General features: G+C 57.9%; 1 protein-coding gene across 19 annotated transcripts in view; it reads right to left on the bottom strand.

Annotated features, from left to right (window-relative positions):
- Positions 1 to 22,400, bottom strand: part of ELN (elastin) — a 32,960-nt gene extending 10,560 nt beyond the window's left edge. For 2 of the 19 annotated variants that reach the window (XM_057528834.1, XM_057528850.1), the window contains exons 1-22: positions 22,033 to 22,397; positions 15,976 to 16,026; positions 14,975 to 15,004; positions 14,086 to 14,118; positions 11,902 to 11,931; positions 10,591 to 10,626; positions 9,996 to 10,091; positions 9,688 to 9,750; positions 9,546 to 9,602; positions 8,820 to 8,867; positions 7,754 to 7,825; positions 7,445 to 7,474; positions 6,875 to 6,946; positions 6,172 to 6,213; positions 5,703 to 5,762; positions 5,061 to 5,117; positions 3,203 to 3,298; positions 3,058 to 3,117; positions 2,232 to 2,489; positions 976 to 1,029; positions 281 to 391; positions 6 to 59 (exon numbers count right to left, since the gene is read on the bottom strand). In XM_057528834.1, the coding sequence (XP_057384817.1) occupies positions 6 to 59; positions 281 to 391; positions 976 to 1,029; positions 2,232 to 2,489; positions 3,058 to 3,117; positions 3,203 to 3,298; positions 5,061 to 5,117; positions 5,703 to 5,762; positions 6,172 to 6,213; positions 6,875 to 6,946; positions 7,445 to 7,474; positions 7,754 to 7,825; positions 8,820 to 8,867; positions 9,546 to 9,602; positions 9,688 to 9,750; positions 9,996 to 10,091; positions 10,591 to 10,626; positions 11,902 to 11,931; positions 14,086 to 14,118; positions 14,975 to 15,004; positions 15,976 to 16,026; positions 22,033 to 22,114 (1,492 nt within the window). In that variant the 5' untranslated portion in view covers positions 22,115 to 22,397. Of the gene's footprint in view, positions 1 to 5; positions 60 to 280; positions 392 to 975; positions 1,030 to 2,231; positions 2,490 to 3,057; positions 3,118 to 3,202; positions 3,299 to 5,060; positions 5,118 to 5,702; positions 5,763 to 6,171; positions 6,214 to 6,874; positions 6,947 to 7,444; positions 7,475 to 7,753; positions 7,826 to 8,819; positions 8,868 to 9,545; positions 9,603 to 9,687; positions 9,751 to 9,995; positions 10,092 to 10,590; positions 10,627 to 11,901; positions 11,932 to 14,085; positions 14,119 to 14,974; positions 15,005 to 15,975; positions 16,027 to 22,032 lie in introns of all 19 variants that reach the window. The other 17 variants (XM_057528832.1, XM_057528836.1, XM_057528831.1 and 14 more) reach the window with 17 other exon arrangements.
- Positions 22,401 to 22,698: the final 298 nt, after the last annotated feature.

Raw genomic sequence — 22,698 nt, 5'->3', positions numbered from 1 at the left:
CTTACCGATCTTGGCTGCCTTGGCGGCGGCTGCCTGGGCGGCGGCTGCCTGGGCTGCTGCTATGAGGAACCGAGAAAGAAAGAGACTCAGAAACCTTGCTGGATCTCAGCCAGGCTGGGCTGACAGAGCTCCTGCCCCAAAGGCACTGGAGACCCTCCCTGCGCTCTCCCCCAACTCCTCCCTGAGCTCGGCGAAGCCCAGTCTACCCTCCCCCACCCCCACCCCCATCCGCCAAGCCCCCACCCCTTCCCTGTTTCCCCCTCATGGAACTAAGGCTCACGGGAAAGGCCAGCTCCAGGAACACCTCCGACTCCGACACCGAAGCCAGGAAAGCCCCCAGCACCGACGCCGAAAGTGGGAATACCTCCAACTCCCACTCCGCCTCTGGCCCCTGCAGAGAGAAGAGAACCAAGTGGAAAACGATCTCAATGAGAGAGGCTGGGAAGGGCTCTGGGGGACGCTGGACTGGAGAAGAGGATGCGAGCTTCCCCTATGTCTGGTCCATGAAGGACAGGAAACCATGGGACACCTGGGCCCCCCACCAACTTCCTCCCTACTGACACCCCGCAGTGTGTCTCCAGCCCCTCTCTTCTCTGAGCGCTTGGGGAAGAGCCTCTTTGTTGAAGATGGAAAGACTGTGCACAGGTCCCCTATCCTCAGCCAGTCTTGGGCTCCTCTGAGAGGGTCCTGGCCAGAGCAGGGAGGGTCAGGGACACTGTCTCCACTGGGAATGCCGTACTGGGACTCTCCTATCACCCAGTCCCTTGGCCTCATGGTGGGAGACAACTGGGGGAGACATAGTCCTGGGGCCCAACAGGGCCAAGTCCCAGCTCTGCCAGTGACTTGCTGTGTGGCCCTGGGCAAGTCACTCCCCTTCTCTGGGCTGTACAACGGGGACTGGAAGATGACGGTCCTTTAGTTCTGGCAAGTAAAGGCCAGAATAGGGTGGGGTGGAGCTATCAGCACAGGACTCACCGAATTTGGCTGCTTTGGCTGCTGCTTTAGCAGCTGCAGCTGGTGACACAGCCCCTGTAGAGACCAAGGGAAACACAAATGCTCAGGAGAGAATGGAGCAGAGATGCGCTATATATATCCCTCTGTCCACCCATCTGTCTTTCAGTCCATCTTCTTTCTATCTGTTGAGCCAACACAGAGTGGTCCATCCATTTACTCACACATATATCTCCATCAGCCCATCTGTCCATCTGCCTATCCAGCCACCCATTCATCCATCTGCTGACCTTCCTGTATGGCTGTCCATTTGTCTATCTTTGGACCTCAACCTACCCACTCAACCACTTATCTCTCTGTCCACCCACACACGCATTTATCCATCCATCTATCTATCTATCCATTCATCTAAATATCTAACCAACCAACCATTTTGATTTTCTTTTTCTCGCGGCGCCCCGCGGCACGTGGGATCTTTGTTCCCCGACCAGGGATCAAACCCTCACCCCCTGCACTGGGAGCGCAGAGTCTTAACCACTGGACTGCCAGGGAAGTCCCCCATCCATTTTGTATTTGCCTTCTACCCACCCATTCATATGCTCATCTACCCACGTGCTTATCCATCCATCCATCCATCCATCCATCCATCCATCCATCCTTCTAACCACTTATCTTGTCCCCCACATGCTTATTCATCTCTCTTTTCATTTACCCATTTAACTCACCATCCACCATTTTACCTATATCTATCTATCCATCCATGTAACCACCCATCCTTGTATCTGTCCCTTCATCCACCCACCACCCACTCTCTCATCCATCAATTTGCCTACTCATCCACATGGCCATTCACCTACCTCCCTAGCTGTCCCTTTGCCCATCCACCCCCCCCCCATCCATCTATCCACCCATCTACCTACCCACCCATCTATCCACCATTTACTGAGCACATATTCAGCTAAGGGCTGGGAACACAGAGATGAAAAAGACATGGTTCCTGCCCCCAGGAGCACACTGACAGCCAAAAGGTGAATTCAAGATGATGCTGGCCGTAGTTAATTAGGAGGTGGTTATATCCCAAGGGAGAGAAGATGACCAAGGGTGTGGAGAGAAGAGGATAGAGTGGGGAGGTGTCGGGGAGAATACAAAAGTCTTGGCAATAATTTCAACATCTCTCTCTTACACACACACACACATACATACACACACACACACACACACACACACACACACAGAGCCAAGCTCACCTGGTCCACCCATGATGCCCGGGCCCCCAATACCTGGGATTCCAACACCTGGGATGCCAACACCTGGGACTCCAACTCCTGGGACTCCAACACCTGGGACTCCAACTCCTGGGACCCCAACACCTGGGACTCCAACTCCTGGGACCCCAACACCTGGGACTCCAACACCTGGGACTCCAACTCCTGGGACTCCAACTCCTGGGACTCCAACTCCTGGGACTCCAACTCCTGGGATGCCGACTACTCCTGGGCCAAAGCCTGGTGCACCAGGCACTAAGCCTGCAGCAGCGCCTGTGGAAGGAAAGGATTGTTCCCCTGGCCTGGACCCTGTGGGAACCTCAGAGGGTCTCCAGGGGCATGACTCTGGGGAGCTACAGGAGTGGCAGGTCCTGAGTGCAGGATCCCAGGTGAGCGGGCATTGCATCTGCATGGATCCAAGTCATCCGAGAGAAGGGCAGGGAAATGAGGGAACCCCCGACAGAGCTCTAAGGGTTTGCATCTATGGTTGGGAAGAGCACAATCTAGCTCTAAAGCAGAGTCAGAACGCTCCTCTGGGCACCCAGGCAGTTGGTGCAGCAGCTCTGGGTGGCCCTGGGGGAGAGTGGGAGGAGACAGATGCTCCACAGGGTCCCTGCCCTCTGCTGAGTCAGTCAGTGGAGAGCACTGGACAGAGTCTCCCAGGCAGAGTGGCCAGAATGGGCAGAAGCAAGGAGGCATGACAATGACGCTTGGCGAGGGACGGTGCCCCAGATGGACGAAGGCAAAGTCCATCCAGCCTTATAGGACTAGGGTCTCCAAGGCCCATGCGGAGGCCAGGGCTGGCCGGAGCCCTGGTCCTGCCCCCTGTGGGGACACTCACCATATTTGGCTGCCTTAGCGGCGGCAGCAGCGGCAGCAGCAGCATCTGGAGCCCCGGCCCCTGGAGAGAGAGCCACAGAGGGTGAGGCCCTTCCCCTACAGCATTCTCAAGGAGACCCTCCACCCCCTGCTGGAGTGGACACGACCTGCGATGCCTCCGATGCCAGGAATCACGCCGGGCCCGCCAGGAATGCCAGCACCTCCAACACCAATGCCAGGGAGAACGCCGGCTCCTCCAGCACCTGTTAGGAGGGGGATAGTGCAAATGTGGCTCCCAGGGGCCCCTCCTGAAGCCAGGCAGGAGGCTACTTGGATGCTGGTGTTTTCACAGTGCAATCTCCTCTGGGAATGAGGCCCAGGCATCTCCAGCTGGGCCTGCTTGGGAATGCCCCCACCCCACTGTTCCTTGACTCACCCCCAAAGTGTCCATTTCAACACCCTCATTAAGGGACTTGTATGTTTTCAGACAAATCCCATTCTAATCACTGCCACATACTGAGAAACCACAAGCGGCCGCTCCCCGGGCCAGAGGGGCCCCTGCAAGAATGTTCAAGACTTCCTCTCCCTGTGTTCCGAAGACGCGGCCAAGTTTGCAATCCAAGCGCCTGGCTGCCTGGCTCTGGCAGCCCCTTGCCGTCCCACTCTCCTGCTCCCACATTCCAGCCATCCCCTCCAGCCCTGGGGGCTTGGAGGGAGGGCTTGTGGGGCCTCCGTGGGGCAGGCCTCCAGCTCAGTGCTACAGGCTACAGGAAGGGCTCCCCTGGGACTGGGGTAGAGGTGAAGACTTCACCCCCCATGATTGACTCTGAACTGGGGAATCACCCGGGACTGGGGGACAGATGCCCACTTTGCTCCCCACGTGGGCATAGAGAAGGCCATGCCACATCTACTAGCCAAGGGATCATGGGCTTGAGGAGCTAGTTAAAAGTTTTATAGTACATATTAAATTGATACTAAACTATTAAATTGTTTAAATGCTCATATAGGTACCACCTAAAATTATCATTCTAACCACCCTTTTACCCATTCCCTCTGCCTGCTCCCTCCTATTTTAACCACATGGCAAACTCCACCTATATTTTAAGGCCTGAATCAAATATTTTCTCTGAGAACGCTTCCTGATTATCCCCAGGTAGAAACAACGTCTCCCTCTTGACTCCCACAGCAGTGCCAACATTCTCCAGCAGAGCTCTTATCTGTCCCTGGTCTCTGAAATGGATGGGTGGAGGGAGGGAGGGACAGAAGGAGGGAGGGATGGATGAATGGATGGATGGGTAGATGGATGGATGGATGGAGAGATAAGTGGGTGGATAGATGGATGGAAGGATTGGTGGGTGGAGGGAGGGATGGATTCATGGATGGATGGATGGAGGGAGGGACAGAAGGAGGGAGGGATGGATGAATGGATGGATGGAGGGATGGGTGGATGGATGGAGAGATGGATGGAGGGATGGAGGAATGGAGGATTGGAGGGTGGAGTGAATGGACGGATGGAAAAAAGAATGAATGAATGGATGGATGGAAGGAGAGAGGAACGGGTGGTGTTGCAAAAGTTGGATATGGGCTTCCCTGGTGGCGCAGTGGTTGAGAATCTGCCTGCCAATGCAGGGGACACGGGTTCGAGCCCTGCTCTGGGAAGATCCCACATGCCGCGGAGCAACTGGGCCCGTGAGCCACAACTACTGAGCCTGCGCGTCTGGAGCCTCTGCTCCGCAACAAGAGAGGCCGCGATAGTGACAGGCCCGCGCACCGCGATGAAGAGTGGCCCCCACTCGCCGCAACTGGAGAAAGCCCTCACACAGAAACGAAGACCCAACACAACCAAAAATAAACATAATAAATAAATAATAAATAAAAATTTAAAAAAAAAAAGTTGGATAAATGGGGGTGGAGTGGGGAGGGGCCACCTTAGTGAGTTATCTGTGAGGAAGGCTCTCAGTGGTAATAGGGATGGAGAGGTTGGGGGGTTGGCAGCTAGCAGGCAGGGACTCCAGGCGTACTCACCAAGTTTTGCTGCTGCTTTAGCTGCTGCTGCTGCTGCTGCAGCCTGTGTGCCAACCCCTGGGGGAGAGGAAGGAGAGAGACTCTGGAAAGTGTGCCCCTGTATCTCCAGAGCCCACCTATTCCAGCCCCAAGAAAACCAACTGGTTCGGGGCTTCCCTGGTGGCGCAGTGGTTAAGAATCCGCCTGCCAATGCAGGAGACACGGGTTCAAGCCCTGGTCTGGGAGGATCCCACATACCGCAGAGCAGCTAAGCCCGTGCACCACAACTGCTGAGCCTACGTGCCACAACTACTGAAGCCCGCACACCTAGAGCCTGTGCTCCACAACAAGAGAAGCCACCGCAATGAGAAGCCCTCGCACCGCAATGAAGAGTAGCCCCCGCTCGCCGCAATTAGAGAAAGCCGCGCACAGCAACAGAGACCCAATGCAACCAAAAGTAAATAAATAAATAGATTTATATAAAAAAAAGAAAACCAACTGGTTCACATCTGGGTGTGGATGTGGGGTTTCATAGCATGCAGAGGTTGAGGATCCTTCTCCAGGCTCAGACCGGGGTCTGGATGTAGGGTGGGCTGGCCTGCTTTATGGAGCCTCGGTGATTAGTGCCCCCTTTGGCTGGCAGTGGGGTGAGGCTCTCCTTACCTGTCCCTGTCGGGTACCCGGCCTTGCCCGCGGCACCAGCTACTCCTCCAGGCCCATAGCCTGAAAAACGAGAGCCTCTGGGCATCCACGTGGGCCTCACCGTGGCTGCCCCCTCCCCTGCCCTTCAAGGGCCAGGCCACCCAGAGTCTCCACCTGCCCCCCCCACAGCCAGAGTTAAATACAAATGTGTATGGGATGGTTATTCCCATTTTACAGACAAAGACACTGAGGCTCAGAGAAGAAACCGGTTCTCCCAAGACCTGGTGATAAGTGCGAGGGCCAGGATTGAGAATGAGGCTGTCTGAGTCCAAGTTCCATGTCCCCTCCTTCGGGGACTCCCATTCCGAGACTCCACACCCCCCCGCCCTCCAGCTGGTGCTCTCTTAGCCCTGAGCTGGGGCCACAGCTCCCTTGCCAGAACCCTGCAGCTGGAGAGAGCCAGAAGCCCGCCAGTCTAAGAGGGCCTTACCATAGGGCAGTTTCCCAGTGCTGTAGGGCAGTCCGTAGCCACCTGAGGAGACAGAGTGTGGGATCAGGGGCTGGCCCATGGCAGCCCCATGCCTCACTGGGCCCCCACTACCTGGGTAGACAGACCTATTCCCACAGGTACTGAAGCCCGAGACCGCGCCGCCCCCACCAGGGCTGTGAGCTGCTCTCAGAGGCTCTCGGGAGAGCAGAGGCCTTGGTGGAGGAGGGAGAGGACACCCCTGCCCCAGGGCATGATGGGACACCCATTCTTTTACCAACCCAGGCCCTGCCATGGCCCTAGAGTCTGAGTATCTTCCTTACTCTCCTCCCCATCAGGAAACAGCTCATGATGTGAGCTGATTGCTGGGGTGGAGGTGGGTTGACATCAGAGGGGTCTTTCCAGTGAATGGTGTTTCTTACCATCAACGCAAGTGGTTTCCCATCAGGGCTACGGGTCTCTGTGCATGTGTGTGCATGTGTGTGCACACTTGTGCATGTGTGTGCATGGGAGTGAGACCAACACCTGCAGGATGGCTTCCCCCTGTTTCCCTTTGCTGGCGACCAGAAATGGGCTTTAATACCAGGTTTCCTGACTACCCCCATCCACCCCAAGACACAGGTGGCCAAACAAGTCCCCTCTCAAGCTGGCTTCCCAGTAGGGAGGCCCAGCGAATGGTGTCTCTTGAATCCCCCTTCTGCCTTACTTGGCAGCTTGGGTGCCTTGATGGGGTACCCCAGAGGGACTCCAGGCTGCTGACCTCCAAAGGGTCCAACTCCTGTGGGAACAAGGAGAGCAAAATCAGGTCCCAGCCACTCGGGCCAGCAGCCCCGGGGAAGCCCCCAGCCTCACGCTCCACTTTCTGCTCAGACAGAATGAGCTCCCATGGCATCCGGAATCCAGAAACCATCCTAGTGCCTAGAGGGCCTTCCTGCCTCTTTCTCATCGGCCAGCAGAGCAACCCCCAGTGACGGGCCACTTCCTTCTGGAAGCTACAGGACACTCTCCCTCCTGGGGCTTGGGCCACACTTAGGGCCTGTAGCCCTTGTGGCATTTGGCACAGACTGCTGGGTTTTCTGGGCTCATCTGGGCTCCCAGACAGAGGGCTGGGACGGGGGAAGCAGGCCTGTGACTGATGCCACTTTGTGCTGAAGCCAGTCTGAGGCCTGGAGCAGTCGGCACGCCCAGCCCCTCCCAGGGGAGGATCTCCTGCCCGGCTGGCCGACCCATTGGCCTGCCCACCCTCACTGGCGTGGGGGACCCAGCCTTGCCTTACCTGGGATTCCAGCAAAAGCTCCGCCTCCACCTGCAGTGACAAGGAGCCATCACTGCAGCCCTGCCACCACGGGCACAGGGCACCCACGCACCAATGGCAGCGCTGAGGGGCGGGCTGACCCGAGCCGTGGCCACTTCTGCCCAGACCTCCCAGCTCATGCTGCCTCGCACACACTCGGGGATTTCTGACAGATGTGCCGCCCATCTCAGCCAGCTGAGCCCAGGGTCCCCGCCCCTCACCCCGGGACGGAGGGGACTGAGGGCGAATGGAGATTCCCACCACGGGTCACCAGCCCAGCTGGCAACATACCTGGGGCCTTGGCCTTGACTCCTGCTCCAGTGGGAACCCCAGGGAGCACCCCTACACCCGGGAACCGAGCTCCTGAAGGGGCAAAGTGGGGGCTTGCAGTGGGCATGGGAAGGCCGGCCTGGAAGGTCCAGCCCGGCACCACACCCCCGTCAGTGACACAGCTGGCCTCCCTCCTCACTGACTGTCAGCTACTGGCATGGCTCACAGGGTCGGGGGAGGGCCTCTTTGGTGGTGACTTTTCTTCCCCATCTGACCCAAGGTCAGAAGTTTTAATCCTATTTCCTAGCCATGTGCTTCTGTGTTTCTGTTGGCCTGTCTCTAAACTGGAGTTAATTTCCCGCCGCCCTGCCCACCCTCATTAGAGAAGGCAGACAGCAGAAGCCTGCCAGAAATGGGAAGAGCCTGCAGGTCGGGGAGGCCTGTGACCTTGGGGGGCTCTCACTGGATGTGATTCACAAGCAAACACAAAGCAGTCATCTGCTCTGGCTGGGTGACACTCCATTTGCCAGTGTCCAGGGCTGCCACCTCTCCTGTCTCCCCTGGGGCTGGGCCATCGTGGCAGGAAGGGGCCAAGGGAGGGACACTCTGCCAGCAAATCCCGCAGAGCAGCCCGAGCCTGGGCTTTTGGGGGAATTCAAGAGGTCACACGTTGGGTGGGGTGGCCGGGCCCTGGTGGGGAAAGGAGGTTGAGAGGGCAGCTCCGAGGGTCTCCTGCAGGGCAGATGCACTGGGTGGGCCCCCTGGTGACTTATGGCTTTTGGGAAACAGCTGGCCACAATGGGGACTTGGTCTGTCCTTGGGGGCCCACTGCAGGCTGCAATGATGTCTGGGTCTGGGCCTGGGCTCAGGGCTCTGGGGGGCCAGGGGAAGCTTGTTGATCTTTGTAGGGGAAAGACAACCAGAGGTCTTATGTCTGTAGCCTGAGCTTTGATGCTTAGGGAGAAAATGCCGGGCAGGACCCAAGGTCCCTGGTGGCCTTGGCTTTGGGGGAGGTGGGGGGCCACCGGGGAGGCTGCCAGGGTCCGCTCTCCTTGCTATAGGGTCCCCTTTCCCTCCTTGCTCTCACCTGCGCCGGGGAGCACTCCGCCTGGGAATACACCTGGGAGCCCCACACCTGTGGCCAAAGAAGGAGCATGAGCAACAGCCTGGCCTCCAGGGGCCCCTCCTGGCCTGTCCCGCCGTGGCAGCTCCGGGGCTCCCGAGCCAGCCACCTGGGTGCCCGGCGGGAACAGCGAGGGACACACGTGTGCTGGCTGCAGCCCTCCTCCCGAAAGTTCCGGAAGTCATCTGCAAACCCTTCTGTGCGTGGATTTGTCCCATCTCTTGGAGCCTGTTTACATGGCCGGCCCAGCCCACCTCTGGGTTAACAGTTTCCAGATGATGTTCCCTCCCTGCTGTGTGGACTCAGGCAGCCTTTTGTTTAACCTGAAGTCACTTCCTCAAGGGCTTGGTGCAGACGAACAAGCACCGGATGGGGAGTTGGCGCACCTCGGGCTCACCCCAGCTCCGCAGTGGCGGGGCGGGCCCTTCTGCACTGACTTCCCATCTGTCGCCTGAATGTGGGTGCCACAGAGTCTGTCTCTGAGGTCTGCTCCAAGGTCCTGGAAGAAGGGCCCGGAAGGTAGACCAGGGCCCCTCGCCCCTACCTGGGACACGGCACCGTGCTCTGGGACTGGCTATGCCCCCTGCCCTGCTGCAGCCAGGCCCTGTCCTTCCTGCCCCGTGGGCCTCAGAAGCTCTCGCTCCTCCCTGACCTCTGCCCTCCACCCCCAGGGACTCCATCCACGCTGACCTGGCACCTTCCCGGGCTTCCCTCCAACTCCTGCTCCGAGCTGAGGTACCACCGCACCTGGTAGGGAAGGGGCCACGTCAGAGTGGGCTCCACCCCCGACCCTGCGGCCTTCACCGGGGCCACCCAGGTCTTGCCTCCATACCTGCAGGCACTCCTAAGCCACCAACGCCACCAATGCCGCCGACCCCACCAAGCCCCGCAGCACCTACAGAGCCAGGAGTGGGAGAGGAGAGAGGTCACACCGGGAACAGTCAAAGGCAGGAGGGCCCGGGGCTGAGGTCTGGCCCTGCCACCACCTCTGAGACTCGGGCACAGCTGGTTGCCTCCCCACACCCCCAGGAGATGGAGCTGAGGCTCCCGTCGGCCTGCCCCTCAGGAAAGGTTCTTTGCAAAGTGGAGAGCCTGCGGGGGCCAGAGGGCTTAGGGCACGTCCCAAAGGGTAACACTCACCGGCCTTGGCAGCGGCTTTATAGGCTGCAGCAGCGCCAGCCGGGCCGCCGGGCACCAGAGCTCCTGGGTAGGCCCCTGCAGGAAAGGCCCCGAGCCCTGCGGAGAGGAGGACGGGGTGAGGTCCTGCCCGCAGCCCTTCCCCGGCCCGCCCTGCCCACGAGGTACATTTGAGGCTCTTCTGCTCCACACAAAGCTGCTCCCAGGACTGCGTGCGGCGTCGGCGGGCAGTATGGACCAGGCTGCTCCGCTCGGCCTGACAAACCGCAGGGACCTTTTGGGGTCAAACTTCCACACCTCCCTCCTCCAAAAAGCCTTCCTGAAGCCCCGCCGAGGTGGGCGACTCCTTTGGGCTCCTGGGGCTGCTTCCCTCCAGCTCTCGTTACTAGGTTATAACAGCACCCAGGACCCAGCTGTGATTCCCTTGTGCCCTGGACAGCTGCTCGGGGCAGGTGGTCTCAGCACCACCCCCTACACCAGTGCCCAGGACGGGCCCGGTCTGCATCCTTGTACCCCCAACTGCCCTCCATACCGGGCAGATGCCCTGGGCTTGGCTCTGGCCCCCAGAGGGGCATCTTGCCTGGGTGTCAACACTAACCTGCCCCAAGACCAGCGCCTACGAGCCCTCCAGCACCTGCAGGGAGAAGAAGACAGAGCCGGGTGAGGGGCTGGTGTGGGGCATCGTTCCTGGGCCCAGGGTGGAAAGGGTCTCGTGGAGTAGGGGCAGGAACCTGGCGATGCTATGGTCGGCGTGTGGCCGCTCAGGGCCGTAAGCCGGACTCAAACCTTTGGCCCTCAGGGGCCAGTCTGATAAAATAGCAGCCGCTGCTTAGCAACCAACTGCTATGTGCCACGTGGACTGACTGTGTTGACGCCCTGCAACACGCCCTGACCGGACCTCACTTCCCTTAGAAGGCCCGCCACCTAACGAGGGACCCAGAAGGGCTTTCTGTGAGGGCTGGAGCTGAGCAGGAGCTGCCAGCAAGGCCTCACCGAGGCCAGGCCCTGCTCTGTTCCCACGTTAGCCGCCCCACCCCAGGCCTCTCATTGGCTTCCTTGCAGGGGTCCCCTGCCTCAGGCCACGCCCTCTCCCCTGTATCTGGAGCCCCCTTTGTCCATCCGTCTAGCTGCCCTGCAGTCCGGGAGCCTCCCTGCCTGCAGACAGATGCTAAAATGTTTATGAAAAGCCAAATGTGTCCCTCTGGCTCTCTCCTTCCCACATCTGGGCTCAATCTCTCCTTTTCCCCCTCCAGGAGACATTCCACGGCTTTGGCCAGGACGGATGGGCAATCAGGTTGGAGTTCACAACCGTGCCGGGTTTGTTTCCAATTATGTGAGAATCTCTCCCACAAGCACCAGTCCTGGCCACCAGGGTTTCAAGCTCAGGGGCGGCCTCTCTGGGGACCGACCTCAAACACGCAGGACTGCTGAGCCCTGGAGAGTCCACCTGGCTTTCACTGGGTGGGGTCCCCCACCCCATTTCCTACTTTTGTGAGCTGGCCCGTCTGAAACCCCGCCAGCCCCTCTGTAAGATGGGCCTCTGACTCTGGCCAGTCTCCCTTCCGGGCAGGTGTGGTGTGGTCTAGCTTGGCGTGGGGCGTGCCTGGGTCCACTTCCCAGGACTGCAGGCCCTGCCCCTCCCCAGCTCTGGCAGGGGTTTCTCTCAAGCCAGGCCTGTATCCTGAGCTCCAACAGGGCAGCAGACATGCTCGGGCCTTTCCTGACCACAGAGGGGCTGGGAGGAGAGGATGGGGACCGAACAGGAAGTGAGAAGAGGCTGGGTGCGTGGGGTGGGGCACGCAGCCCCTGTGCAGCCATCTACTCTCGTCCCGTGCTCCCCCAGAGTTGTCTGGTCCCAGGGCCACCCCGTAGCATGACCAGCTACATGCCTTCCTTTCTGTGGACTCACCTGGCCCAAATGCCCCAAGGAGTCCAGCCCCTAGAAAGGAGGAGAGAGGGGTGAGGAGGAGAGAGGGGCGAGGACTTGCCCACGGTTGGTTGCCCAGGGGCCTGGCTTACCCAACCGTCTCTCTGCCCTGGAGTCAGAGAGCCCTGGATTCAAATCCTGCTGTCCCAAGCTACTCCTTGCATGAAAGAGCAAGTCACTTCACCTCTCTGAGACTCAGTTTCCCCACTTACAAAAGGGCCAGTGTGTTCCCGACCTTCCTGGGACCAGAGGACTTGTGGGCAGAGGGCACAGAGTGTCTGCAGCCTGACAGGGTGACCAGTGGGTGGCCCCCCTGCTCCTTCCCGTCCTCTCGTGTGGGTGACTGGCCTCCAGCCGGTGCTGGGGGTGTCGGTGGGGCTGGCTCCCAGCTGCCTGGTCCCCCACTGAGAGCCCAGGTAGGGCCACCAGCCGAGGCCCACGCGGAGCAGCTGCCAGGCCACCCACCCTCTACTCGCCAACGGATTAGTTGTTCCCAAGCATGACATGCATTGTCTGTGCCCAGTTCCATCCCATCTGGGCAGGCCCAGACGTCCCTGCTGCCCAGATGTGGGGAGCTGCCCTTTGTCGGGGGAGGGGCACTGTGGCCCTGTCCAGGCCTTTGTAGCCCAGAGTCCTAAGGCTGAAAGATGACCTCAGGGAGGTCATGGAGTCCAGCCCCTTTTCATCAGCAGATGCTCTGACTCTCCTCTTGGTCTACGCCTTCACCCGGAGCCAGAAGTTCTTTTGGAAGTCTAAACTAAATCTTTCATTAATAAAAGCTTCACTTTATCAACTGCAGCTGAATGCAGTTTTCGCAGTCTTCTCTTTGGTGTTTCATCACAACCTGCCATGTGTCCCCTGCTGCCAATGGGATCAATCAATCCCCGTTCTAGCTCTGCAGTCACGACCTCTACCATTTGGGTCTTCACAGCTAAGCACGATCCTAATTCCACACCTTTGTTTATCTAGCCTTTCCCTGTTCTCTCTCTACCGTCAAAGACCCTGTTAAGATCACTCACCCCTCCAAGAAGATAGGAAACAGGTTCAGGTGGGATAAGCAGTGAATCCCGAGGGCTCCAGCCTTGCAGACCCCAACAGACCCCAGCAAACCCCTTGCCTAGGCCTCCTGCCCTCCTGCATCTCTCTCGCCTGGCCCCAGCCCTGTAGTTTCATAACCCAGATGGGCTTGCAGGGAAGGGGAAGCTGGGTCTTGTAGATTCACTTGCACTTGAATCATTGAACATGTGGATTTCGTAAGAGCTGTTGGACATGCAAACTGTCCTGCAGTCCCAGGCTTCAGAGCCAGGGAGACATGGGTCAGGGTGGGGGGTGCCAGGGCTGCATGTGAAGCATCTCATGCTGTTAGGGCCGTAAATCCGGACAGAGACGCCCCTTCCTCCACCTGCTCCTTACCCACCAGGGCCTCCTGGAGGAGGAACCCGCCCTCCCTCTTTCCTGGGAGTGTGTTCTCTGCAGCTGAGGGTGGACCCTAGTGGCAGATCCAAGCCCCATGGGCAAGGCCGGGATAGATCTGGCCACATCTTCATATTGGAGAACTCCTTGGTCTGGACACAGCTGGAAGGGGCCTGGGAAGGAAGCTCATCTGGGGCCAGGGTCAGGGTGCAGCCTAGGGTCAGGTTCAGGGCTTGGTCTGGGGTCAAGATTCAGCCTGGGGTCAGGATAAGGGCTCAGATTGTCATTAAGTTCAGGGATATCTAGGATCTTGGCCTGGAGTAAGAGAGGGCTTGGCTTGTGGTCAGGGACCATTCAGGCAGAGTATGGGGCCCACCATCTGTGTCTGAGCCCACAGGCTTGGTGGCCACTGGAACATCAATTCCTATCTTTGACTCCAGCACCAGGGCTGTTTCTGGGACCCTGTGCACAGGGGACAGTCAGGGCAGCTGGGCACATAGGCACTGGCAGGGTAGGTGCCAGACACCCCTCACACATGGAGGACAGCAAGCTGCCTCCAGCCTCCTGACCCTGGATGCCCTGGAGCTTGGCCCTAGCCAGGTCATAGGTGGGGTTGACTAGGGGGCAGAGGGGCTGTTGCTGCCCACCACTTCCCTCCCTCCTCCGTCCATAGGCTGGGTTTACAGCTCTGCGGACCCTTCCCTCCCCTGCCCCGCCGGCACTCACTCAGTGCTCTGCGGCCACGGGGCTTACCTGGCTTGGGTGGTTTGCCTCCAGGGCCCAGTGCTGCAGAGGGAAGAGATGGTGGTAAATGGGGAGTCCCAGCCCACCTGACCTACCACGATCCCCCAGGGCACTGCGGGGTCTCACTGTGGGGTGAGGAATGGTCCTCCCCTCTGCACAGGGAGCTGCTGGGAGCCCAGTGTCCACATGCCTGGGTGGGAAGCCCAGCTCTGGCCCTGATTTGGGGTTACCCTCTCTCACACTGTTTCCCAGCCTCTGAAGGGGATGATGCTTCCCGCATAGTTGGCTTTGCAGGGATATTACTGAGGATCAAAAGAAATATGAAAGAGGGACGTCTCTGGTGGCGCAGCGGTTAAGAATCTGCCTGCCAGTGCAGGGGACACAGGTTCGAGCCCTGGTCCGGGAAGATCCCACATGCCGCAGAGCAACTAAGCCTGTGCGCCACAGCTACTGAGCCTGCTCTCTAGACCCCGCGAGCCACAACTACTGAGCCCGTGCGCCTAGAGCCCATGCTCCGCAACAAAAGAAGCCACTGCAGTGAGAAGCCCACGCACCGCAATGCAGAGTAGCCCCCGCCTGCAGCAACTAGAGAAAGCCCGCACACAGCAACAAAGACCCAACACAGCCAAAAATAAATTAATTAATTAATTTGAAAAAAAAAAGAAAGAAATATGAAAGAAGGCAGGGCCCCCAGGGAAAGAGGCCAGGGGGAGGGGCTTAGGGGGCTCGTGAGCTCTAGTTCTTAGACAAATCCCTCCCCACTGGATGCTCGGTCTGTGAAATGAGGGGTCCCTTAATGTCTGGGCCTTCTGAGGTTCTGAGGTCTGAGCACATAATGTGGACTAGAGTGAGACCCAGACCCCATCGCTGAGGAACCAAGTTTGGTGTCTGAGCTCACCTCCTACTCCCAGGCCTCCGAGACCAGCCCCTGTGTTGAGGGGAGAGAGAGAGAGAAAGACAGAGAGAGACAGAGGACCATCAGGGCCCCTGCCAGGAAGCCATCCATCGACCCTGGTCAAATCCACCGCTGCCTAGCCATGTGACCTCGGGCAAGCCTTGACCTCTGTGAGCCTCTGTTTCCTCATCCATCTCATTGGGGAAACAGCTGTGTGCCCGTGTGTACCTGGGAGTGTGCTGGTAGCTGCCCTCACTTCCACGTTGGTTCTGAACACTCAGACACTTTGTAAGTATTGAAAATATTAGTTTTGATGTTTCAATCTACTTTAAAACATTATGCTTTTTTCTAAATTAAAAGAAAAATTGTAAAGCAATTATACTCCAATAAAGATGTTTAAAAAAAAAGAAAAGAAAATACGCACCCCCCCCCCATGCCATTGAGTTAATATTCTGCCCATTTTCTTTTTTTGGAGGGGGGCCCAATCTCCATCTGCACCTAGTCCTTGCTTTTATATTGTCTTTACTTGAAAATCACTTTACCATGTTACCCGACAGATAGCATATTCATAATTTTTAGTAGTTGCATCATATAAGTTTACTTAATCACACCCTCCAGTCAGGTGGGTTTCTTGTTTGCATTTTTGCAAGGAACATTCCTATGAACCTTGGGGCAGATGGTTCTTTTTCTCTTCTTTTCAATTATTTCCTTTGAATGGGTTTCCAAGAGTCAGGTGAATGGTTCGAAGACTAAACAGCAGGGATCGGTGAGGCGGCCACTTTCCGACAGTCTCACAAGCATTGCGTTTCATCTTTCAGAAAATTTATGCTCTTAATAGTTGTAAAATAGCATCATGTAACTGCTTTTTAAAATAGGAGTAACTTATGGGTCTTCTGGGGTAGGTGTGCCAATGTTGTTCCTTCTGCAGTGTCACAATGTGCATCTCTTGCAAATGTAATCACCATCTGTCTTACCTGGGAGTGTGACAATCTCATGTACATTACCTGGGTAGAAGACGCCTCCAGGCACTCCACCAGGAACAGCCCCTGGGACCCCTGGAATGAAGTAGGTAGAGTCCCCCATTAGCCAGAATGAATAAAAGCACGCTAACAATAAAGATAATGATGATGATGATAATACTGCCTGTTTCCAAAGCAATTTAGGTTGACTAAGCAAATAATGTTTACAAAGCATTTTCTCATTCATGCTCCTCAAAATGGCCTGGTGAGGTTGGAAGGGAAGGGATTATTACCTTCATGTTAACAGATGTGAAGTCAGGCTCAGAGAGGTTAAGGGATGTGCGGGGGGTCGCACAGGTGGAAAGAGATGAAGCCTGGATTCAAAGCCAGGCCACTCCTCTGAGCATAACGGTTTGCACTGCATTACCTGGAGAGAGCCTGGCATGGGGCTGGGCCTGAGCACCTTTTGCTGGGCAGCCAAGCCTCTCCAGCCCTGAGCGGCACGGGCGGGGGCCAGAGTTGTGTGAGGGCAGGCCAGACTGTGACGGTGAGCGGTGAGGAACCGTGTCTGCTGCCGACAGAAGTGCAGCCATTCCCACGCTGGGAGGACAGCGTGAGGTTCGCGTCCTCAGCCACCGGGCAGCAGTGGTTGGGTGGTGCTCTGGCTGTCTGACACAGAGCTGCCTAAGGAAGCGCCGAGGCCCAGAGGGGGACACCATGAATGAGCAAAGTGAATAGTTTCCTAAGGAAAAGCTAATTCACTGGCCAGTCCAGGGGCTGTCTGCCCAGCCCAGATCACGAGTTCAGTCCCCACGGACCAGTGAAGCTCTCACCGGGGAATACTGTGATGCAGGCGCCCCAGACCCAGCCTGCACGTAGTCATGGCAACAGACAATCCTGGTGCAGACCAGGCCCCGACTCCATCGCCACAGAACGGCCCCAGCCTCGACAAGCCGCCTTGCCGTTGCCCCAGCCCGGGCCCCAGCACCACCCTGCTGAATGGGGCGCGGACTGGGTTGGGGGACAGTGTCGGGCAGCTCCGCAGTGTGCCCAGCAGACATCTGGCCTGCTGGCCCCAGGGTCCTGTCAGCCTAAGCCAAGGCCCAGCAGGGTGGGGGATGCCAAGCTGTCATGGCCACCCCGTGCCAAAGCCCCGGCGCCACCCCCCTACCTCCCCCCACCAAGGCACTGCAATCCAGGCCTGGAGTGTCTAAGCAGTCTGCTCACAGCCTCGGGGGCTCAGGGCAGTGGCCCCAGGAGGCTGGGCCTGCTGGGAATGAGCGCCTGGGTCCTGTCATCGGCTGCCAAGTGCACACATGGTCCGCCCCAGGCCTTTGATGCCTTCTCTGGCTCCAGCCTCCGGTTCCGAGCTCTGAGCTCTGTCTCTTATGTGCCTTTCCCTGTTGTGCTCCAGACCTTTCTCTGCCTCGGCCTCTCTCCCTCCTCCCCTTCCTCCCTCTCTAACCTTCTGCTCCAGGGCAGACTGCAGGAACGACATGGTGGGTGGAGGGAGCAAGGGGCTCAGGATAGACCCATCTAGCCTCTAGTCTTGGCTGTGCCACTTCTTACCATCTGTGTGACCTCAGGCAAGTCACTTAACCTCTCTGAACCTCAGTTTCCTTTGTAACAACATGGGGCTGATAACTGCTGCCTTGCCAGGTTGTTGCGAGTTGTCAAAGAGTTCAAGAGACCTGTCCTACCCTGGGCCTGGCACTCGGTAACGCTTAAAAAAAAAGGTGACACTTTGTTTCTACTTCACTGCACAGTACATGGCCTGAGGCCAGGTATACAGTAGGTGTTCAATAAAGGATGGGTGAGTTAGGTGGAGGGGAGGCAAGGAGGTTGCCTGTGGGTCTGGTCTGACCTGTTCCATCCCCAACCAGCCTAAGGGTCTCCCCACCTCGGGGTCTCCCCACCTCGGGCTGGCCTGGCTGAAGCCCCACTTCCTCTCCTGGGGTTCTGTTCCCCGACCAGGGGCCAGGCTCCTCCTGGGCCTGTCAGCTCCTTCTCTGCTTCTTCTGTCCCCAGCTCTTTCTTCTCCCTACTCTCCACCCCCATGATTCAGATCTCAGCAGTGTTTGCCAGACTCCGTGCCTGAACCATGACAGCCTGGGGAGCCAGAGGTTTTGATCCCCATTTTGCACTGAGGAAACAGGGAAGGCTTAGTGGGTGTAAAGGATGCCCGCCCGGCCTCTCTTCAAGTGCAGGAGAGGTGAGAATAGAATAAGACAGTAGTTGATCAAAGGCCTTCAAAAGGCAGCAGCCTCCACTCCTGCCCCATCATGGGAAGGGGGCATCCTCCTTCCCACCTCCCCTCCTTGGCCTGAGCAGTTCCTCCTGCCAGGAATGCCCTCTCCTCTATCCAAGTCCTACCCTTCCACCAAGACTGGGCTCAGCTTCTCCCCCCTGCCGTCTCTGAGCCTGTGGTTCTCACTGCTCATCTGGCCCAAAGCAGTTGGCCTGGAGCATACTTGTCTTGTTTTATGTGGGTTTGGCTTGTTTCACCGGCTAGCCCAGGGTGGAACTTGTCTCTTGCATCTTAGAATTGTGATCCTAGACTCTCAGGGATCATGACTGTCTCCTGGCCTGGGCTGAAATTCCTTCTGTAAACATCCTATTGTGTTCCTGCTTGCACGCCTCCAGTGACAGGCAAATTCCCACCTCCCGATGCTGTCCGCTCTACCTGCAGAGACAGCTTCCTCCTACTGAGATAGAATCTGCCCCTCTGTCTCTCTAGTTTTGCCTCCCAGAGCCCCAAAGACTGAGGCCCATCTCTCATCCACAGAAGCTCCTCGAACATTTACCTTTTTTCAAGGTCTAACTCAAATGTCACTTCTTCCGTGAAGCCTTTCTGGATTTCCTGGGACTCCTCTAGGCCACCCCCTCTCCCAGTCTTGTCAGCTTCCTCCATTACTGCATCTCTGTTTACACACGGGCTGCCTCCCCACTGGACAAAACGTGGCATGAGTAGCAAGAGGGAAAATTAAACCTCACAAACGTGCACGAATTACAAGGGTTGATCAGCCCAAGATAGCAAATTCTGAATAAGAGAATACACAGTTTTTAAAATTTGCATTCCCACAGTCCTCTTACTTGATGCATTTTTTGTGCAATGTTACATTGCTGGAGCCTCCCACCGGCCCTAGGCAGTAAGTAGGGCAGGGATGTTTCTCCCCATTTTACAGCCAGGGAAACCAAGAGTCAGAGAAATGAAGTGCCTGGCCCAGGAACCACATCTGACCCCAATCACACGCAGGGCATTCTGCGTTCCAGATTCTTTGATCTAGGTTCAAAGATCTGGGACATGGCTGTTTGGGAGCGAGCAGCAGGCCAGCAGGCCTTGGCAGGGGGCTTTGCCAGTTCCAAGTCCAGGGGGCCGGCCTGGGGTGCAGATAAGACCACGCGAAGCTGTTTGTCGTTTGCATGGAGAAAGGCCGCCAAGGGTTTTTCGAAAACAATCCTCCAGTGACTGACTCTGTCCCCTCCCTCCCTCCCCCGGACATGTCTGTCCTCCTGCCTTGGTCCCAGCAGACTTGGAGCAGGATCAACCCCTAACCCCAAGGTCCAAGGTCCTGGAGGCTCCTCAGAGTCACCTGGGCAGCTTTTTACAAGACCTACAGGTCTGGGTCCCTCCCCAGACCACCAAATAAAGCAAGAATTCTTGGGTGAGACCCCACATCAGAATTGTTTCAAGTTCCCGGGTAACTCCAATTATGCAACCAGGGCTGAAAATCCCTATTGCAAACCGTCTTCAGTTCCGAAATAAGAAAACAAACAAGCAAACAAACAAGAAAACACCCAAAACCAAAATGATAAAATTTCTGGGGGTTTGGGGCAGCTGGTGCCTATTATAACTGATTTAATTTCTCTCTCTTTTTAAATGGTGTGGGAGTTTGGGGCAGCTGATCTTCAAAGCTACTTTTGACCCGTCTTAAATGGGTCTAAACAACTTTTACCATCACAGAGTCTTCCCGGATGCCCCTTCCTTGTCTCCCCTGGCAACACGGTTCTTTGGAACTGGGGAACGCATGAGGGTAATATCTTCTTGGGGTGGGGGGAAGCTGGGTTCGCTCAGGACAGTCAGGCAGGTGTGTGCGTGTGTGCGCACATGCGTTTGGGTGGGGGCCCCTCCCACGTCCCATCTCTCTAGACTTCCTTTGGGAGGCTCTGGGCACAAACCCCAGAAGACCTCATCAATTCACACACCCCTTATTTGGACCCAGCTACTCTACCACCTGGGACGGAGCTGAGATTTATGTTTGCAAAGAAAGAACAGAACCAGCGGAGCATTTAGCTCAGTCATTGAGGATGCATTCTTCTTAGGGCAGGCCCACCCCAGAGTACTTGGCCCCCAGCCTGCCCCTCCCCAAATGCTGCTCAGAACCTGGATCTTTGGCCACCTCATCTTTGGCTCAGGGCAGAGAGCTGGCTGGTGCTAATCCCCCTGGGGCTGCCTTAGCCTGTCTGAGCCTCAGTCTCCCCATTTGAAAAGCGTAGATAAAAATCCTCTACTCCCAGGGTTCCAGTGGGGACTAACCATCATGCTCTAGGTGGGAGCTCTCTCTGGGAAGGCAGACGTTTGGGGGTCAAACTCCGGGGAGGAGGATCAGACAGGACCAGAGCTGCTGCTCTCGGGCATGGGGGCGGTTGCTCCTCTGGGACCGTCTCGCTGCCGCCCCTGGGCCCCACCTGAGGGTGCACACCATCCCATGGCCTCATCCAGACCCAGGAGTTGACCTCTGCAGGAAGTCCCTGCTCCCAGCGGTCCTGCCCAGCTGGTCAATCTCACGGAAAGAGCTGTTGCTCCAGCCCTCCGGCCGGGCCCTGCTCCAGCCGGTGCACCTCCCCACGCTGGCCGCCACCAAAGGGCCGGTTCTCATGGCGAGGAAGACTCTCCCGGAAACCAGACCCCACCCAGGCTACCCGACCAAAGGCTCGTGGGGCTGCCTGCGCCTCTCTTTTCCCGTGGCCAGGAGCACCGTCAGGGACCCCTGGTAGGCCACTCCCAGGGTCCCCCAAGGTGCTAGCAGCCTCCAGGGGGGGGCGCCCTCGGGACCCAAGGCAGGGAACATGCCAGGTGGTCCAGGAGTGCCCCGAGGTCCACTCAAGCCCCTGCCTCTCACCACTCTCCCTCCGCCAGGAGACGGATACCTTCCCCAGCTTCCTTGTCCTCGCTTGTGTTCCATACCACACACACACACACACACACACACACTCACATGCACAGTGACAAACCACACCCAGTGACACACCTGGACACCAGATCTCCCACGTATACGTGCCTGTTGGGTGGCAGACTTTTACACATGCTAACAGGCACTTTCACGTACCTACAACACCCCTCCTCCCCGCCCCCCGCACACACCCCTGTCCAAGGATGAACCTGTGAACGTTCATCCCCTCGCAGAAAACTCCTCCTCTATTTGGTGACACGTCTGGGCATATACACAACATGCACACCTGTGCAATAGTGTGTAACACACTCACACACACACACACACACTCACACACGTACACACATGCTCCCAGCCCTCCTCACCAGGGACAGACCACAGCAGCAGCTTTCCAACTCACAACCCTATAATCAACTTAACCCTGACTTTGCTCCGAGCGGGTCCTGACTTCCCAGGGGACGAGGAACCTGTGGAGGTCAGAGAGCTCACTGCCACTGAGCTGGCCCCCAGCCCAGGTCCCCTGCCCCCAGGGCACACGTGCACACCCGGCAGGTCCACAGGTGTGCAAACTGCCGGTGCCCACAGACCCAGCGGGACCTCATCGGCCCTTCCCCAGCATGCTGGCGACCCCCATACCGGGAGATCCCCCAGGACAGAGCAGGGCCCATCAGCCCTCTTGGGGCAGCAGAAGCCGGTGCTGGTTTGGGACCACCCTGAGTCGTGGGGCGATCGTGTGACAGGTTTCTGCTCAGCGCGGCTGGCTGCCAGGAGGGGCAGTTCCAAGGATCCAGTGGCTGAGGGCCTCCTGCCTGGGACCCCCTGGAGGATGCTGGGGGTGAAGAGCGTCCTCTCGTCCGTCCGTCGGTCCAGCCACCTGAGCGGGAGGCCCGAGGGCTGCGGGCACGTCAGGGAGCAGGGTGAGGCCTACCTCCGGGCTGCGAGGGGTGGAGAATGCACAGCAGGAGCAGGAGGGCTCCGGGCCGCAGGGCTGCCGCCGTCAGACCCGCCATCTCGGGGAGAAATGCCCCAGCCCGCTCTCTGCGCCTCGTTTTATCCCCAAAGCGTAATTGCTGCCTTGTCGGGCTGCGAGGGAAAGAGGGAGGGAGAGAGGGCGGGCGGGAGGGCGGGAGAAGGGGGAGGCCTCGGGGAGGGGGCCGCGGGGAGGGGGCAATTACGAAAGGCCGGCTCACAAGCCTCCCAGGCTGGGTCTGACTGGACTGGACTGTGGGCTTTTTTCCTTAAAACACACGCGCGTGCACACACACACACATGCACACGCACACACACACACACACACACAGTTTCCCCCATCTCTCTTCTGCTTTCCCTCTGTGGCTGTTCTTTCACTGCTGGCCCCGTTCCCCGCCAGAAAGTGCGAGGGGGGCCCCTGCCAGGACAGCCCTCGGGAGAGGAAGCGGGAGGGAGGGCCCTGCAGGCCGGCCAAAGATCCGGCCCCAGCCAAGGCCTGAGTGGCCAGGCCCCCGCCCCTGTGGCTGGGCCCCGGGCCCAGTGTGGGGAGACAGGCCAGCTGTCCCGTGCCTCTGCCCTCACCCCAGCCTTCCAGACTCCTTCAGCACTCCCAGACCTGGCAAGA

This window comes from Balaenoptera acutorostrata, chromosome 15 (assembly GCF_949987535.1).
Source record: "Balaenoptera acutorostrata chromosome 15, mBalAcu1.1, whole genome shotgun sequence".
NCBI classification, from domain to species: Eukaryota; Metazoa; Chordata; class Mammalia; order Artiodactyla; family Balaenopteridae; genus Balaenoptera; species Balaenoptera acutorostrata.
The sequence above is the reverse complement of the archived record's forward strand: the minus strand, read 5'-3'. Positions and strand labels throughout refer to the sequence as shown.